This window comes from Diabrotica undecimpunctata, chromosome 1, assembly GCF_040954645.1.
Source record: "Diabrotica undecimpunctata isolate CICGRU chromosome 1, icDiaUnde3, whole genome shotgun sequence".
NCBI classification, from domain to species: domain Eukaryota; kingdom Metazoa; phylum Arthropoda; class Insecta; order Coleoptera; family Chrysomelidae; genus Diabrotica; species Diabrotica undecimpunctata.
Window position 1 is genome coordinate 49,297,207 of NC_092803.1, and position 18,911 is coordinate 49,316,117.

Genomic DNA, 18,911 nt, shown 5'->3' on the forward strand with positions numbered 1-18,911 from the left:
ATCAAGCTTTTTCTCTATGGTACAAAGTAAAAGAACATCCCAATGTTCAACTGGATAACCTAACATACCTAGTGACTTTAAATTTCTTTTTATACAACCTGACAATTTCTTTAATTCTAAACTATTTACCTGAGTTATTTTTGGATATTCATATATAGCTTCAATATGACCACGTGCAATAAGTTTTTTCTTTTCATATGTTTCAGATAAAAGTTGCCATGCTATAGTAAAATTTTTGCTAGTAGTTTTTAGCTGCTCCAGTTCATCCTGGGCATCCCCTATTAAAGCCCTTTTTAAATAGTGAAGCTTGTCAACATAATTTAAATCAGAATTTTCTATGACCATACTAGTAAAACTATCTCTAAATTCTAACCAATGTTGATAACAACCATTAAAAGTTGGAACCTCCAGTGGTGGTAACCGTACATTTTTTAAGCTATTTCGATCTAAACTAGTATTGTGACCTGAGTTTGCTATAGTATCGTTTAAATTAACTTCATTCTTTAATATAATTTCTGCAGAGGCTATTAGTTTAAAATATGCATCCTGAAAATCTAACCTTTCTTGTAATTGTTCCTCTGATGTGTCTAATAAATCAATTTCACTTTGTATTTGATCAAAATCATTCCACCATTCTTTGCATTTGTCAACCCTAACTTGTAATTCTACTATTTTATCGTGAGTAAAACTGCTTATAAATGAATCAAATTTTGTAATTTGTGCCTTAAAGATACCACGCTTTCTTTTTAAAACTGTTAACTGATCCATTGCATCGACTATGTATAATATCAATAAAGTTTAAAGCTTGCTATTAATAAATCCTAACAAACCGAAATTATAATAACCTTGTGACACAAATTAATATCTCTCTTATTCCAGGATAGGTATTATAGGAATGAGAAATGTGTACTCACCACATACCATGCCATGTTAACTTTTTCACTTGCCGATAAAAAATACACTAACACTTGTTGCTTGTTGATAAAATCCGTTCGAATGACCATGAATAAAGTTTTTATTTCTGAGCCTTCAGAAGTATTGTGGACTGTATTCCTTGTATAAAAAATATTTATTCTGACTTTTATTATAATACACTAACACTTTTATTATAATAATTTTATAAAAACTTAAAATTAACAAAACCAAAAAAGAATGTCTTATTTCTGCTTGACAGCTACGCGTGGTGTCGTTGTCGCTAGTGTTCGATGCATGCGCCCTGTGGTCCGTGCAGGGACGGCTTTTGCACTGTTGACTGCTGAACACTTGCAATGGAACGGATAGGAAAGAAGATTGCTAATGCCGTAGCCCATCTGATCAAGGAAGAAGAGAAAATGTGGAGATTGGACAGGATGGTAGACACTGTTTTCGACAAATTAATAATATACTTAAGTGTCATTGGAGATTCCTCTTCGGACGAGTCGCTGGATTCCGAAACTTCATAAGCATAATTTGGAAATTATTTCTTTGCTTTTTAGTTCTCCTTCTATATAAATGGAATATAATAATTATTTTGCAAAGATTTCTGTTTTTTAAGCACTCTATATTAACAATAAAATTTTACTTTATTTTGGTAGACAACTGTAAGATACTCGTCAAAGCACACATGATAATTTAATAATTATATCGGTCTTAGATTTAATATTTTTACGTAAAGTTTAAATAAATAATAAATAATTAAAATATTATTTGGGTACGCCTCTGAAAAGTTGATAAGGGGAATATGGGTTGTTTGCTTTAAGAGTGATGTTGCCAATGAATCACCTTCAATTGAAAATTGTTATAGTATAGCTTCTCAGTACACGTGATAATCCATTTAATTTAATTCACATAAAGGAAGCTGAAAAAATAAATAAAAAAATATAAAATTTCCCAAATGTTGTGGGTTTTAATCTTCATAAAATAAACAGATACAAAGAATACATAATAAACTTTTGTAATTATTTTTCTAGGAAATCGACGGCAAGGCCTTTTTGCTCCTAAACTCGGATATGATGATGAAATACATGGGCCTGAAACTAGGCCCGGCTCTCAAAATTTGCAATTTTGTTTCTAGACTTAAGGGTAGAAGACACTTATTGTAAGAAAGATAAACATTTTTCCATACTTGCAAAGTATGATTTAGTTGTTATTTTACACATTTTATTTTCTCTGTCATTATGTAGTTTTGAGATTCGTATGTATGGAAATATGTTTTGAGATGTTTTTAGTGTGTAAAATACGACTGTTTTCCTCCAGAAGGAGTGTGTTTAAAGGGCTAAGTATCATAGTAGTAGTGTTTTATCCTCTACATAATTTTATAAAGTATACCTTGAAACCTGAGAAATGGAAATTGTAACCTCTGAGTTGTTGCATCACAATATACATTTCGTTCGTTGTTACCTTTAAATCGCTCATCTTTTTTTTATAAAGGATGTTTGTGATCGGGGATATGTTGCCGTAACATTATTGTTTAGCGATATATCCAGTTCCCTTTTTTATTTAAGGCAATATTTTTATGCAATTAGCTCTGCTTATACAATACGAATTGATTTATTCTCTTTTAACATATATTTTTATTTACTTTTCTTTTTTTGCCGTATTTTTTATTTTTTTACTTGTATATTCCTTCTTTATAAACGTACAATAAGAAATTCTGTTTTAATTTGCTGAGGTATGATTTCACAAACGGTAACATATACAAGAAAAATTATTTTTCAAAAGCTCTTTTATTTTATTTGTTTAATAAATTTTATTGCATTAAAAATGTATACGCCAAAAAATCACGTGAGAGCTGGGCACATGTCACTTTACTATGGTACCAGGTGACGTTTGTTTCTCTTTACGAATAAGAGCCAATTGCTATTGTTTTTCCCACTAAATTCGTTGCACGCAATATATGACGTTGACTTTTCGCACAGTATTGTCGTATTATCGGGATAAGAGGGATTTAATGATATGATGAAAATGTAAGCTCATTTCAATTACATTTATTCAATAAATGAATGATAAAAAAATTGTTGGTGATTAAGTTTATCATATTTGAAAACAGATATGCCTATATTTTAGTTGTGTTCTACATGATATGATAGACTTGTTAAGAAAATACTTCTGGGTGTAGGAGCATTTCCATTACTCTGTTTAAAGGGAATTTATCACCATGCACAGTTCATGGTTCTCCGCCAAAAACGTTTTCGTGTCCCTCCAAACATTAGGGATTATAAAATTAAATATCTGAGATTAGGTAGGCATTTTGTAGACAGAAATACAAAAAGTAATTACTATTTAAATTTGTTTATGTTACACAAAGCTTTGTGGTATTAACAAAAGTACATATAGCAACCCTGTAAACAGTAGTACCAATTCCTAAACTGTCATTTGCACTCCACAAATTAGAAATCTATTACATATTGTTTGTTCAATGCTATTTAATGTAAATTATTGATTGTTTTTGAGTACGAAACTTAAAAACATTTTTTCTGTAAATTTCATTTTATTGAGAATATGAATTGTATAAGTCAAAATAAATAAAAATAATTCGAAATTAAATTGAATGTTATGCTCGTTCACGAAGGAACCCATACCAGAGCAAGTGTAATTCAGTCAATAGGCAGATATCTAATAGTATAGTACTATGGGTAGGTAGAGGTCTGGGTATAAACCGCCAGCTGTTTAAATATGATCTGTCTTAAGACCACGAGACTTTCTTGCACTTCCAACCCTGTATATGTATACGCCGTGAATAATGCGTTATACTGTGTGACGTGGAACGGTTTTTGTAGGAAAATAAGATATATATAGATAGATATATAACTTGGCCACCAATGATTGTAACACAGATCTTTTGATTGCCGCCTTCTACGAGATAGCAGTTCTCCAAATGTTTGCATACTTATAAGACGTGTTTAAAATATTTTATAAAAATATATTAAAACATTATTTAATTATATAAGTTCCTATGAATCTTAGCCCTTTATTTTAATATTTAGTCGTGTTCCCAATAGTTTAAATACTGGGTACCTAAGCACTTAGTTTTTCTATGTTTATTTGCCTTGTTATATTTTATGAGTATGGGTTTTATTTTTTTCTGATGTGGGTTTCATGTTTATATCAATGCATGATATTTTTTAATTTATAAAGTCAATAATATATACAGTGTCTAAAGAAAGTAATGTAATTTGGTATTATTTTGGTCTTTAATTTTACATATCTTTTTCGAATAAATCAAGTTGTAAGTCATCACACAAAAAAATGTATTTATAAATTATAATTTCTATTAAACAGAACTGGAGTAATAAGCCAAAATAACGCAGAGAGACTTTTTATGTATTTATTCTTATTTTTTCGGTTTTTAATAAATTACATTACTTTTTGTACAAACAATATAGTGTGTGTCTATATATATATATATATATATATATATATATATATATATATATATATATATATATATATATATATATATATATATATATATACATATATATATATATATATACAGCGTCTCCCGTCCCCAAAATATATTTTTAATAAACTTCTTGGTTGCTAGACTTAAGTACAAAGGGCCCAATTCCAATTTAGCCGGAATATGCGCAAAGAGAGAGCATGCCAACAAGGACAGAAACGATTGTGTCTCCGCTGAGAGAAAAGCGGAGACAATCTATCAAAAACCACTGCGCGCTTCAAGGTCAGAGAGAAAGTGGATTTGGGCAGGCAGTAGTTGTTGATATTTTTATAACGTTTTAATAACTATCAATAAAATGGCGGACGGTGGCCATTTTGTAAGATAATTTTAAGTTATATCATATGGCAAGAAATTTCTTATTCGCATGCTGGTTGTCAGCTACATAGTTGACGAGACGGTTTTCACCATTAAATAAGTAACGTGATCCGTCGTGCATCAGCACTTTTCTCACATTGTGAAAAATATGTAAAAACCTTTTTTTTTTTTTTCTTATTTAGATACTAGCAAATGACATTGTGTTGTGAGTCATCTAGGTGGTCACTCTATTCAAATACTACATTAGTATATTATGTGTAATCATCTGATCTATTTTCGGGACTAATGTGGGGTCCGGATGTTTTAGCAAACGATGGTAAAATGGTTTAAAAATTATATATTTTTTTTATTTAGGGATGTACAACTCCCACAAAGTTATACAGGGTGTCTCATAATGGATTTAAGGTTTTAAAGGAATAAAACAAACATTCAAATCATTGTAGAAGAATTTTAATACACTTGTTAGGTACGTTAAAAATGCGAACTTATTCTTCTTCGTAACAGGCTGTTAGTCTAGAGCGCAAGCTGCGGAAAACTGAATGGGTATGTCAGGTATAGCATTGGTAATGCGGTCTTTCAGTTTCTAGATCGTTTCTGGTACTGGATTGATGTGGACGATATTCTTTAGGTACCTCCATAGAAAAAAATCTAAGGGGGTTAGGTCTGGGGATTGTGGAAGAAACTGAATATCTCTATTAATGGAAATAACCGTGCCAGGAAACAGTTCTGTAACTGCGTTGATCGAGATTGCTGCAGTATGTGCTGTGACTCCATATTGTTCAATCCACGTTCCGTTGACATCATAGCGAGGGAACTGTATTAAGGTAGTAAGCATTGGCGTAAAATATTATGAATCATGGTGAAGTAGCGAGCGCTGTTCACAGTAACCGTACGTCCTGCGTCATCTTCAAAAAAGTACGGCCCTATTATGTCCCAGGCGGACATGGCACTTCATACGGTCACTTTTTTGGAGTGTAATTGTCATTGATGTTTTTGCCGCGGATTGACTTGGGCCCAATATCGGCAATTGTCTCTGTTCACATATCCATTAAGATGGAAATGGGCTTCATCACTAAAAATAATGTTTTCGATACTACCTTCATTCCAAAAATTGTTCATCATTGTCTCAGCAAAAGTTTTCCGTTTTAAATGGTCGTCCGGCTTTAAAAATTGACAAAGCTGAATTTCTTACGCAATATTCGTTGAACACTAGCGCGCGTCAATTGCAATGATTGCGCATGTTTACGAACCGACCGCCTGGGATGACGATTTACAGTGCGTTGTACCCTGTCAATATTATCTGGCGTTCTCGTGAATCTGGGTCTACCAGCTGGTGTGTGATTTATGACAGAAGCTGTTACTCGGAATCTTTTCACCTAATTGTTCACCAAAGTTGCCGACGGTGCATTTTCTAAACGTCTTATATTGAAATGTACACAAAATCATCGACGCTCGACGGTATAAGAATCGTTCGACTTAAATAACGATTCAACCATAAACGCCCGTTGCTCTGCTGGCCACGGTGCCATCGTACCTGAAATCCGCTTGCTCGCGCAACCTATCTACACAGTCAGCTGCCTCCTACTCTTAAATCCATTACGAGACACCCTGTATTAACATTAAATGGTACAAAAAAATCAAATGTTGAATTTACACTGGGATTTCTCTTAAGATTGACAATAAAATAAACTTAAGGTATTATAATTTAGCATAACAGGTAAAATGTTGACATAAAAATTTTACAAATTTAACCAACATGTGGAAAAAGTGCTCATATAGCGACAAATACCGGTTTAAAATTTTCTGATTCCATTCAAAATAACCGTATTATATGGCGAAAATCCGCTATTTTTATTGTCACGTCACTTAATAATATAAAAACTATGAACAAGTACCTTAGTTATAATCCAAAAAATTGTTAATTTATTAAGTTTTATTGTTCAGAAAACAAGATGCGGCAATTATTGCTTAACTAATAATTAAAATGAATATCTTGGGAATTTTGTGCTGAAACTAATAATTATGTAGATGTCAGAAAAGGGTGAAATGAGGTATTACTTGCCACATGAGCCTATATAAAATTGTCACAGAATGGTCATAAGTTGCCTTAGTTTAGTTATCCATGTCAGTTATTCATTTATTTATTACTTTGAGTTTTATGGTTCAGAAATATTGGGAGATGTTAGACTCGCATTATATAATACGTGTGTTCGGATTCTCACTTGCAAATAGAATTGTATTGTATTGTAACGTGGGGATCTCTGCGCTCGATTATTAAAGATATTTGAAAGTTTAAAATATTTTTCTGGATTACACCAGTTCATTATCCCACATTGTATCGCATTGTAGATTAAGTATTTTTTTGGTATAACTCTTTTTTGCAGTATTCTGAAACCACAAAGTTGCGTTTGTAGCCATGCTATTTGAAAATAAACAATCATCTGTCTCGAATAGGTTTAAAACGATACATGAGACGAGGATGACCAGTATAGAAAACAAACATTTTTTTAATACTTTGTTTAAAGTTTGTAATACATAAATCCCATAAAACATATACTCTAATGAAATATAGTTTAAAATATATTAATAAAAATATTTTAGAGTAGGCAGCCTTCTCTTACATTTATTTTAAAATATTTTAATAGTCATTTATCGGTTTCATCAATTCTCCTGTGCATTCTCATTCTACTGCTTGTTTATTTATTTCTGTAAAAGTTGCTTCAATCAATAGAGCGCATTAAAAAATAGCTTTTTCTTTCCTGTTTTTTTTTTCTTTCGCAACTTGTATGGCCCGAAGTCTTGCTTCTTTTGATGGGGGCTTTACCTTTGGTAAGAGATAAACGTCATATGGTACCAGACCAAGCGAATAAGGTGGATAACCTTTTAATATTTTTATTATTACAAATAAAAACGTGTACAAACGAATTTCAAGGTTCTATTAATTGGTCTATGGAAATGGGAAATGTGCCAAAAGAAAAAAAGCTGCACGCAATGTAGCATGACCCATGCATAATACTATGGAAGCTTCAAATTTAAATTTTCCTTTCATCAACCAATCAGATCTGTTAAAAAAGAGTTATATTCCACTTTTCCCTATATATTTGTGATATTTAAAGATTTTCTGTTAGTTATTTAAGTTGTTTATCTCAACTTAGCGCTGTACAGCAGTTAGCCTAGTAGTCTAGTTGGAAAAAATCTGGTTAACCTAAAAGAGTTATTTAAATGTGGATATGACAAAAGATTGATTATATTTTTGAGTAAAACAGATGATGTAGATGTTAGTGTAAATAAGAAACTTTGACTATGTTTAGATTTAAGAATAAGGAGAAGATATTAGTGTTTACCTATTTTTACAGTTTTCTGTATACTATGGTGGTTTTTTGATTTTTTTAAACTAAATTGCGCTAAAAAGTAAAAAAACTGAATTGTATTCTATACATAATTATTTTTATTTTCATCTATATTTATTTTACAATATATTATAGTAGTGTAATACAAAAGTAATTTTTATATATTTATACCGCAAATATTTCATTGCCCTTTATTTTTCTTCTTTCATTTATTTTCTTCTTTTATTTTCTTTTTCTTTTTAGAATATTAACAAAGAGACTGTCAACTTTTCATATCTGTCTCCGTTTTCCAGTAGGGCATTTTTTGTTCGGGTGATGGTTGTTCTTTTATTACTAGTCTTGATGGCCTTTGTACTTGTCCTGCCATTGCAAGATATACAGTGTATCCAGTTAAGTCACCATATTATGGATATAATCATCAAATATTAAATTTTTTTAGTTATACATAGTAATTACTATTTAAATGGGAATAAGCCACAATTAAAGGTTAAAGTACGTTTATTGAGGTTTCAATTTCCACTTCGGAAATCGTTCTTAAAATACAAACATTAGTAAATTAAACAAATATTTTTTTTTTTTTATTAAAAAAATTGTTTAATTTACTAATGTTTGTATTTTGACAACGATTTCCGAAGTGAAAGTTGAAACGTCAATAAACGTACTTTAACCTTTAATTGTGGCTTATTCCCATTTAAATAGTAATTACTTTAACATTCCACAAGAAAATAGCTTCAGAACAATATTTTTTAGTTATATACGATGTTTGTTAAAAAAGATGAATTGTGGGTATTAATTCTTACATAAAATTCATGTTTTTTAAAAACCGCTTATATGTCTGAAAAAATGTAATAGCTGTTGATTGTATTCTAGGTTTTAGATCATACGGACCTTTGTATAAAGAATAACTTTTTTTCATAAAACTAAAAATAAAAAAGTTTCCCATGTGGTGCAGACTTAATTGGACACATTGTATAATAATTCTTACATCACAAAGGATTGTGTTACTTCTACGCTTCTTTGTCGCTCTTTTCTTGTTTTGAGTATGTATGATACTATGAATTATTATATATTAAATGATCAGATCGAGTTTCCCTATTTAGAATTTTTAGTAATGAATTTACAATACAGAAAAAAGTGAGCTGTTAATTTCATTGTCATTCGAATAAAAAAAAGTTGATGAATGAAATTGCATAAAATAACTAAGAAAATTCCATACGATAATTGTATCATATTAGCTAGTTTATTTTTGGAAAATCGGATCATTCTCTGATTGTACTAGTATCGTCACATTGTTTCTATAGTACATCATACCAATTTCTCCTAAATGTCACTCCATAGTGGATCCTTTAGAATTTCTCCTACTATAAAGTCATGTTGTGGTGCCTTACGAGATTTTAATATTTTTATTTCTTGTAAAACGTCTGTAAGAGAAAAGATTTTCATAGTAGGTGATATTTAATAGGGAGCATTTGAGAAATCTTCCAAGTCGGTTGTATTTGGCTGATACTGAAAACCCAGCAAAGAATGCAGATTTAGTTTAGTTCATTCAGATTAGAATAAACTATTTAACATCTAAGGTTTGCCTTAAATACTTTTGAAAAAAAAAAAAATTTTCTGTATATTATGTTGTTAATGAATCAAAGAACCATCTTCTGCACTTTTGCATCAAGCAATTAACCATGTTCAGTTTACTTTTAATTATATTTAATGAATAAAACTGTATTCTCTACTTTTAGTAGATCTCTAGCTTACTGTTATTGCATTAATAACGTTTGTTTTTTATTCCTCAAGTTGTATATTAAGATAAAAATAGAGTTTTAATGAAACTAAACCTTATGACTTTTACTACACAACATTTATCATTTGAAATTCATACAAATACTAAAATAAAAGTATTTATTAAGTCGAAACAATACATCAGAGTGTAAAAAAAATGCCAGTCGTTGCTCCGTAGTTCTTGAATAAACTTAAAAGCATTGAATTAAATCCAGTTCACTCTACAGAAAATCCATGAAGATAGCCAAAGTATTGGCATATACTTATTTTCAGAGCCCTACTTATTGTTGTGATTTGTTCATATCAAGAATTACTTCATGCAGTTCGAGACAAATATGTAAGTTATAGCGTTGAATTCATCCAAATGTGAAAATATGTTTTTTTATTGAATTGGTCCCGATTACAGCGACCATTGACATAGACACAATAAATATACAAGAGATTACATAAAAAATTTAACAGTACAATATGAGGTTAAAAGTACCTACATGTATATTTAAATTTTCTGAAACTTGTTTACAGCCTGGAGAAAGCTGATGGTATAGGGCAGATCAGTTAATGAATTACTTAGATTTACTTTACTAAGTGTAAAAGAATCTAATTTTTTGCACATATGCGGAGCTTAAAATGTATCTATGTGTGGTTGTATTTCTTTCAATTTGGATGGCAGTCTATTCCAGTAAATTTATCAGAAATTAAATTTAAATTGATATAAGGTTGAAAGCTCGAATAAATGAACTTTGATCAAATAAAAGGCAGATATACAGCACAGTTTGTTAATTAAATCTTGCCCAAGTACTTTCGCTTCCTAGAGCATCTTCAGGGGCATGTCGTCAATTTTGGCGTATCCAACATTCCATGTTTGTTTGTTCTTTTATTTGATCAAAATTAAGTTTAAGGCTGTTAGAGTGACGTTTTGGATTTTTGTTCACTGAGACGATTTCCGAGACCGCATGGGTTGTTCGTACACCATTGTCATCAATGCCAGAGACCTACCTACTAAAAAAACACCCCTCTCAGCCGTTACTCAATAACCAGCCGGTTGAGGCATAACGTCAATACGGCATTCACATAATTTCTCTTTCTCGCTGGGAGTGCTTAATCCTTTTATCCCTCTCCCCCTCCCTACTCGTGTTCAATCTTGCCACATCTCACTCTCCCTTATCTTGCTGCTTACTCCTGGGCACCCTGTCTCAGGTCGGGTCGCCTTTCTTCCTGTTCCTTTCTCTCCACATATCTCTGAACTGCTCTCCGACGACCTAAGCATCTCCTCCACCAGTTCTGTTACTGATCTCATCCTACCTCTCAAGCAGGTTTCTCTTGGCTATCCATCTATTGCATACCAACAGAGTATGTAAAACAGTGTCCGATATTTCCGAGTACAAGCATTTGACACTTTCTGCCTTTCCGAATCTGTAAAGATATGCCCTGAAACAACCATGGAGCATTCACGGTAGGATGTAATAGTACAAACACCAATGCTCGCAGTCTATCCATCTTCTCAGATTAGGAATCAGCGACTTCGTCCACTGCGCCACCCTCCTTATCTCGCTCCATTTGTCTTTCCACGCCATAATGGACCTCTCCCCTCTTCTTTTTTTAAATGTGTCCCTTGCTATGTCTTCATTTCTTCTCTCGTATACTCTTCCTCTTTCCTTTACTAGCACGTGCATCGGAATACAGACGGTGATAACTCTCAGAGCCTAGGCAGACACCGTTCTGTATGTACATGCCACACTCAACAGCCTCTTCCTATCAGCTCGGATGATGTGCCTTCGATCGATTGCACAATAGAATGAAGGACCCTTATCGCAGATTTGAGCTCTCCTCTGATGTCGCCGCAGCTCTGTGAGTCACTACATTCACGTGCTCTTCACACCTTCCGTTATGACTCAAAGTCACACCTAAATATCTTACGCATTTTTTTGGAACCACTCTCTCTCCTGCACATTCGAATATTATTCCGTCTCTTTTTGTTTGGCCCCTTCAGAATTATGGCCTCCCTGTGACACGTAGCCAGATCTAGGCCGTGCAGTTTTATCCATTCCTCGACTTGGTCGCATGTACGCTGCACAACGAAGGTAAAGTTCTCCCTGTCATGCTTCATCACCGTCATCATCACGAGGATCTCCTTAAACGTTAAACACTCCCTCCATATTCTTGGCTCACAACCACGTTATATGACAGGTATGGGAGAGTACCTAGATGATGTCGAAACTCCTTGGTAGGTAAAGATAAAACTCCTGATAAAATTATATATAGATTAAACAATTGGGTGCATGGGGTAAATATTTTTTGAGTTGACAGGTGTTAGAAGATAGCTGGAGAAACATTTATAGGTGTTCGTGAGCTTATGGTGTGAACTATTCCCAGTAGCTCCACAAGAAAGAAGAGTACTCGTGTGACAGGCTTCTAACTACCTGTGCTAACAGTGTATCCTCAGTGAGGTATATGACACCACTTTTCAGCATGAAGTCTATCCATCTGCAGCTTGTTTCGTCTATTCCTTTTAGCCGAATCACGTTTGTGATTGCTTCGTAGAAAGTCGAATGCTCAAAGAAAAAACATTGCCTTAAAACCAAATATTTGCTCAAGATAGCAAACAAAAGTATTTTAAAAACAAGCATTTGTTGAATTAATCGACAGTTTCAAGTGTTTAAGAGTACATATAAAGGCTAGTAACAAGAGCACATAAGTGGGTACCAACAGTTGCAAATTATGCTCATTGGAGGTTCCTGCTAATATTAAGACATACAAATATGTACATTCTACAAAAACCTTTCCCACTATAAGAAAACATAACTATAATAGCATGTGTAATTTAATATAAAAAAAGATTAAAAAACATAACCAGACGACAGTCAGTCGACATTTGAAAGAAAAAGTTTCAGTCGGATTATCGTAGAAAATTTGTAAAAACTAGCCAAATGTATTCTTCTTAGAGTTTCTATCGATTACGGATATTGCAGCATGTGATTCGTCTTTAAAAAACCTCATAATACTATCCCGACATGATAAGTATTTAGTCTTACATTTAATTTACTCTAATTCAACAACAAATTTTGATTTTATATGTATGTTATTTAAAAATTTTTTTGATTTTTCTGATGGATATTCTCAAGTTAAAGTTGATTTCATATAATCGAATGAACTATCTTACAATAAAGTCGCCCCAGGAGCGCAACTCAGCAATACTGGCATTATCATTTTAAAGTCTTCTACTTTAAAATGTTTAATGTACCTATGTCTGAATTGTCAATATAAATGAGTCAGATAAAATTAAATTATTAGAAGAATTTTTCATCAAATAAAAAACAAAATTTGTTTGTATTTTGAGAACGTTTTCCGAAGTGGAAATTGAAACGTCAATAAACTTATTTTAAACTTCAATTGTGGCTTATTCCCATTAAAATAGTAACACCTGATATATAGAGGTGCCATTTTCTTATTTCGTTCTCATTTACAATAATTTTGTTGTTATTGTCAATAAGTACAGAGGGAAGTCGTTTTTTAAATATGTTGCTTATTTCTTTTACTTTTTTTTGTACATTAAAAAAGTCGTGCCTATATAGTACATTCTCCTTCTCCTGGGAGTGCATCTCATACCATATTGTGTTCAATGATTATTTTCAATAACTTTTCTAAAGTACAACATTAAAAAATTCATTTTTACAAACTAAAGCTAAAAAATGTTTTCCATAAGGATGATCTGGATAATTTAGTATAAACATTTTTTACACAATCTACAATTTTTTTTGTTTGTATTTCGGGCACAAAAGATGAGTCGCAAACAAAATAGTGAGGTTTGAGATTATAATCAGTACAAGTCAGAACGACCATTCTATATTTTATCTTCGGTGCTTATATGATCTAGCGGCAAACAGCGACTAAATTTAAATTCATTTCAATTATGGAAACGAAGATTTCGTCTTTTTCTTTATAGGCGAGGCAATGAAGCAATAAACGTACCGAAATTTGTAGTTGCATGGATCTCAATGAAACTCGCATTCGATTTGTGAATGTCAGGAAATATTTTGAACAAAAATAATGATGTGGAAATGAAAATTGCATTATTGAACAAGGAAAGTGCGTTTAAAAATGATAAATTTGAAAATCGGAAATAATTGACGGAAATGAGTTCAATATTACTACTCGGGGGGGGGGGGGGGTTTGAGGTGACTAATATCATGACGGCGATGTTCTTCGAGGCACCTGGTGTACTGGGCTTCGTTGTCTACAGTTTTTTGGAAATTCTATACAAAATAAGTGCAAACTCATTACTCAGAGATTTTTGAGGTCTCTGAACAATAATATCATGTCGGCGATGGTGTGCGAAACCTCGTCTCCTTGGAAGTTTAAGTTAATATTGTCGTCCGAGTAACGCTAAAATATTGATCTTATCGTTTTAAAGCCATCTACTTTAAATTATATAATATATGTCTAAAATTAAATTAATAGAACAATTTTTTTGTACTACCAAGTAACAAAACCTTATAGAAAGTAAATAACATGTAAAATTATTATAGTTTCTTAAAAGGTGATTTAGAAAGAATTCTTACGTCATCATTATCTGTGATGAGCTGTGTTACAGTTCATTATGAGCCAATTAGATCAATTCTTCATTCACCCAATCTCCAGCAACTCTTTTTGTATCTGATACTTCCATGTTTCGGTGTTCTTCTGCTTCGTCATATGACTGGTCCTCTTTAGGTTTAAAACTTTTCTGGCTGTGCTTATTCTTTTACTTCATATATTCTTCTTAGAATTTCTTAACCATTCTGTGTAGTGTCCACGTTTCTGCCAAATATCTAAATAGCCTTATTAGCATTCTACAGACGGTCAGTTTAATTTTTTGGGCAATTTTAAGGCTATTTGTCTTCTCAAGCCATAGTAAAAGTTATTAGCAATAACCATTGTTCTTTTAATGTCTTCGCTGCCGTTTTTATCTCCAGTTAGTGACAATATTATATAAATAAAAATATTTACATCTTCTAATTCCATATCAGCAATAAATTATTAGTCTAGGTATCTGATTACTTCACTTAAAGACGCACGTGTATTTCATTTTTTGGGTAGGTATATATTTGTAACCCCTTTTTCACTTTTCAGTACAGATGCATTTAACGACCGAAAAGACCATCTGCCAAGTCTTCCTTTCAGTCCATTTTTACAACAGAAAGCCGTTGAAATGTTTTTCTGGATTTTAACTGGAATCTGAATCTGTTTGTTGAAGAAGCTGAAATGGTATTTGAAATTCCACCATAGCCTAAAACAGTTTTAGTCTATATAATTAGTAATACGCTTGTTTGAAATCCTTGAGTATGTGGTGGGTATCACAAACCGAGTATGTATGGTCTGTGGTGGGTATAGACGTCAAATTCTAGGGTTTTGCCAAGAATTTGTTTCACTTTAAAGATTTGGTCGGTTGTTGCTCTACTAATTGTTTGACGTATGAAACCACTCTGCTACGCTATTATGAGTAGAGTGATGTCTCTGTAATTATAACACACTATCCTGTTTCCCCTTATGTTAAGTATACTCTTTTACGATAGCCAATCGGACGAGTTCCTACCAATCCTACCCAGCCAGTCCTGACTTCGAACGATCGAGAGACGCCGTGTAATCCTCTTTTTAGAGGCCACTGAATGAATCGAAACTTCTACCGTTGATTGAAAATATTTTTGAAAGTATATATTAGCAGACGTATATAGGACCTATATGTTAATATGAGTATACCTACTTTCGAATCCGCAGGTGTTTCTTCTCTTTGTTAGATGTCAGATATTAACTTATGTAAGTGTTTCAAAACTATATCGCCGTCGTTTTTGAAGAGTTTAGCAAGGACGTTATCAAAACCAGGGGTTTTATTATTTTTAATTTTAAAATAGTTTCTTTAATTTCTTCTTAGGTCGGAAAAGGCTGTTGCGTGTTTACATGTATTATCCATTTAACAACATTGCTAAAAACATAACTCTACTGTAATCATCATTTAGTTTTAAAAAAAAATATTAACACATCTGATTGATGTTTTATTTTTAGTAATCAGTATTACTTGGTATTACACAATGAATGTAAAAGCATTCTGAAGTTACTAAAATATAAGAGCGTCAAACAATTTACTAAATATATTGCAAGCTAGCCAATATTTTCGATGGCTTTATGTAAGTAATAAAACAAACTGACTTCTCCATCAAACAAAAATAAATTGTAGAAGCCTGGTTGTAAGCTTGTATTACTTCTTAATCATACGAACCTAAAAGAAGAAATCAACTGTCACGTTTTTAGATTGCAATAATCTAACCTCAGTTTTTGAATTGCTGGTAATAATAAAAAGTTAGATATTAGAATGGTATCAGAATTGAAAACACAGAAGGCATTTGATGACGCCGTAAAGTAAGATTAATGTTTATTTTCAATAATAACAAACAATAATTTTTCCTTTCTTCCAGAGCATCTAATCTGTCGGTGGTACATTTTCAAGCGGAATGGGCAGAACAGTGTGCTCAAGTAAACGAATTACTGGAAGCTTTGTCTTCCCAACAAGCCAATTCACACGTTAAGTTCTATTCTTGCCCCGCCGAAGAGCTTTCAGAAGTTTCTGTCAAGTATAATATAGAAGCTGTACCAACAGTCATACTATTTCAGTCTGGTAAGAATGTGGAAGTTATAAATGGAGCTGATACTGTAAAAATAGCAGAGGCAGTTAAGAAACATAGTAGCGGTGCCGGTGATAGTAAAAGTGAACCATTAGAAGAAAGATTAAAAGCACTGATTAATAAATCTAAAGTTATGTTGTTTATGAAAGGAAATAGGGATGAACCAAGATGTGGATTCAGTAGAAAGATTATCGATATTTTGAATAGTGTTAAGTAAGTATTTATTTTAACAATACATGCAGTTATTGGAACTTAACAAATTATAATAAAATAATGGAAACCACTGATGAATCATGGAATTAGAATTCAATTAAGTGACAAATACCTAGTCTAACTGTCATGTTGCATTGTATGTTAAAGTCTATTCCATGAATATACAACTGTTTTGAATTATGTATGAAAGTATTGATTTAAATGATCCAATGTGCTAAATTGTACAATACTAAATTCTCCCAATTTTTTAAATACAGTTGAGGGACTGGCCTATAGAAAGTGAACATGTACATATCGCTCTGTAAATTAGTGTCAATTTTTTAATTTAGTGTCAACGAAAAGTACTAAGGTGAATCTATGGAGCAGTGAATGACAATGAAGTGGGAAGAAGATGATACCACTTTGAACATTATATAACGTTAGAAATTGAGGCTTAAAACAATAGTGAGGAAATGTAATATTCTCATTCATTCAGCATTCTTTTATTTCATCTACAGTCCAAGTGTTTGTTGGTTGCCTATTTAAAATCTGTAAATTTATCTCATTTCACAACATTTTGTCATTAATTATTCAACAACAACATTATACATATAGTCTTGATAATTGGACGATTTTGATGAAAATGCAAGATCAGTTCCATTAATAAAACCATGTTTTTCCCATGCATGCACTATTATATGTCTTGTTCCTTTAGTATCGATCTGTTTTATTAATTTTATATTCTCGTCCTGCCAAATTCGTTTTATATTGCCTTTAGAAAAAAATCCATGTTTCTTCTATATAAACAAAGGAAAATATTATTTTTTAAATTTGTTATAATTTGTTAAAATTTCTGTTCTTTTGTAACCTACACTAACTCTTTTACATAAATTTACCTTTCTATCGTCTTCCTTTTTGAACTTAAACCCAATCTGTCTTAAAACTTTTCAGAGGTTTGTTGGAAATTTCAAATACATTTCTTTCTTTTAATTTCCGTAACACTAAATCTAAAGAAACATGTTCTTTCTTTTTACACATTTTATGGATTCTCACAGATTTCGAATTTGCAACAACATTTTGTTCACTTTGTCCACTTTGTGCTTTTTGCAAAACTGACTAGTTTTGTTTCACTAATACAGAGTGCATCACACACACGCTTATGAACAGATAAAACTGGTAGCAAAGGGCATCCATTGGTTTTCTCAGTAGTAGAATAAGCATCTAAATTAAATATAAAGTTATCTACATCTAAAACACATCTCAGCATTTTTGGCTTCAATAAACAAGCACACTCTTTGAAATTAGAATCAGTACTAAATTATGTGAATTTAATACTTTTTTTCAAATTATATGTTAAACTGGCAGTAGTTCCTTTTTATTGGAATAATTATTAGAGCAATTTACTTTCATGCTTCTGAAGTTGCACATTTCAATATTCATTGTCGCGATAATCCAAAACAGTCATATATTCATGGAATAGACTTTATAAATTATTTACAACAAAATATTCAGAATTAGTTCCTCTATATATGAATGTGACAAAACATATGTTTATATCCTTATGTTATTGCACAATATAAATTAAGTATTGCAGTCATCATCAAACTGACATTGACTTTTACATATATATTTTTATTTTATAGTGCTTCATATGAAACATTTGATATCCTCTCAGATGAAGAAGTACGTCAAGGACTAAAGACTTATTCTGATTGGCCAACATACCCACAATTATATGTAAATGGTGAGCTTGTAGGTGGTTTGGACATTGTTAAAGAAATGCTGGAATCTGGTGATTTAGCAGAAACTATCTCAAGTGCATAAATTCCTCCACAAGTTAACATATTTAGTTAATATGTCCCCTTTCCAGTTTTTAAACATGCGAGTAGATTATGTAAAAAACAGCTGACATTCTTTCTATTAAATTATTTAACTATATTATATTCTTTGTATTTTTATTACTATTCTAACACACCCCTAAAACAAAGATACTTGATTTGTCATTTGTGGAAAGTTATTTGTAATATAAAACAAAAAAATTGCCAAATTGTCCCATTTAAACCATATATGGGCTATCTTGAACAATAAAAACAATTTAACCAATATAATCTTCTACTTTAATGAAGATGATACTGTATATATCCTGTTCACTGATCTCAATTCCCACTGTCTATTAGTAAT

General features: G+C 31.9%; 2 protein-coding genes across 2 annotated transcripts in view; both read left to right on the forward strand.

Moving 5' to 3' along the window:
- The window catches only part of Scm (Polycomb protein Scm), a 45,796-nt gene extending 36,096 nt beyond the window's left edge, over window positions 1–9,700 (forward strand). Inside the window, exon 6 of the mRNA XM_072542119.1 lies at window positions 1,950–9,700. Within this exon, the coding sequence (XP_072398220.1) occupies window positions 1,950–2,081 (132 nt within the window). The 3' untranslated portion in view covers window positions 2,082–9,700. The remainder of the gene's footprint in view (window positions 1–1,949) is intronic.
- A 6,422-nt stretch (window positions 9,701–16,122) lies between these two features.
- Grx3 (Glutaredoxin 3) lies at window positions 16,123–18,668 on the forward strand. The gene is made up of 3 exons (XM_072528523.1): window positions 16,123–16,275; window positions 16,332–16,751; window positions 18,374–18,668. The coding sequence occupies exons 1-3, from the start codon at window positions 16,229–16,231 to the stop codon at window positions 18,552–18,554; spliced, it is 648 nt and encodes a 215-aa protein (XP_072384624.1). The 5' UTR covers window positions 16,123–16,228; the 3' UTR covers window positions 18,555–18,668.
- Window positions 18,669–18,911: the final 243 nt, after the last annotated feature.

What these genes read in the sequence shown, in the direction of transcription:
- Grx3 (XM_072528523.1), top strand. Translation starts at nt 16,229, where the DNA reads ATGGTATCAGAATTGAAAACACAGAAGGCATTTGATGACGCCGTAAA. An exon ending in GCATTTGATGACGCCGTAAA is followed by an intron (nt 16,276 to 16,331) that starts GTAAGATTAATG and finishes CCTTTCTTCCAG; the next exon opens with AGCATCTAATCTGTCGGTGG. An exon ending in GATATTTTGAATAGTGTTAA is followed by an intron (nt 16,752 to 18,373) that starts GTAAGTATTTAT and finishes TTTATTTTATAG; the next exon opens with TGCTTCATATGAAACATTTG.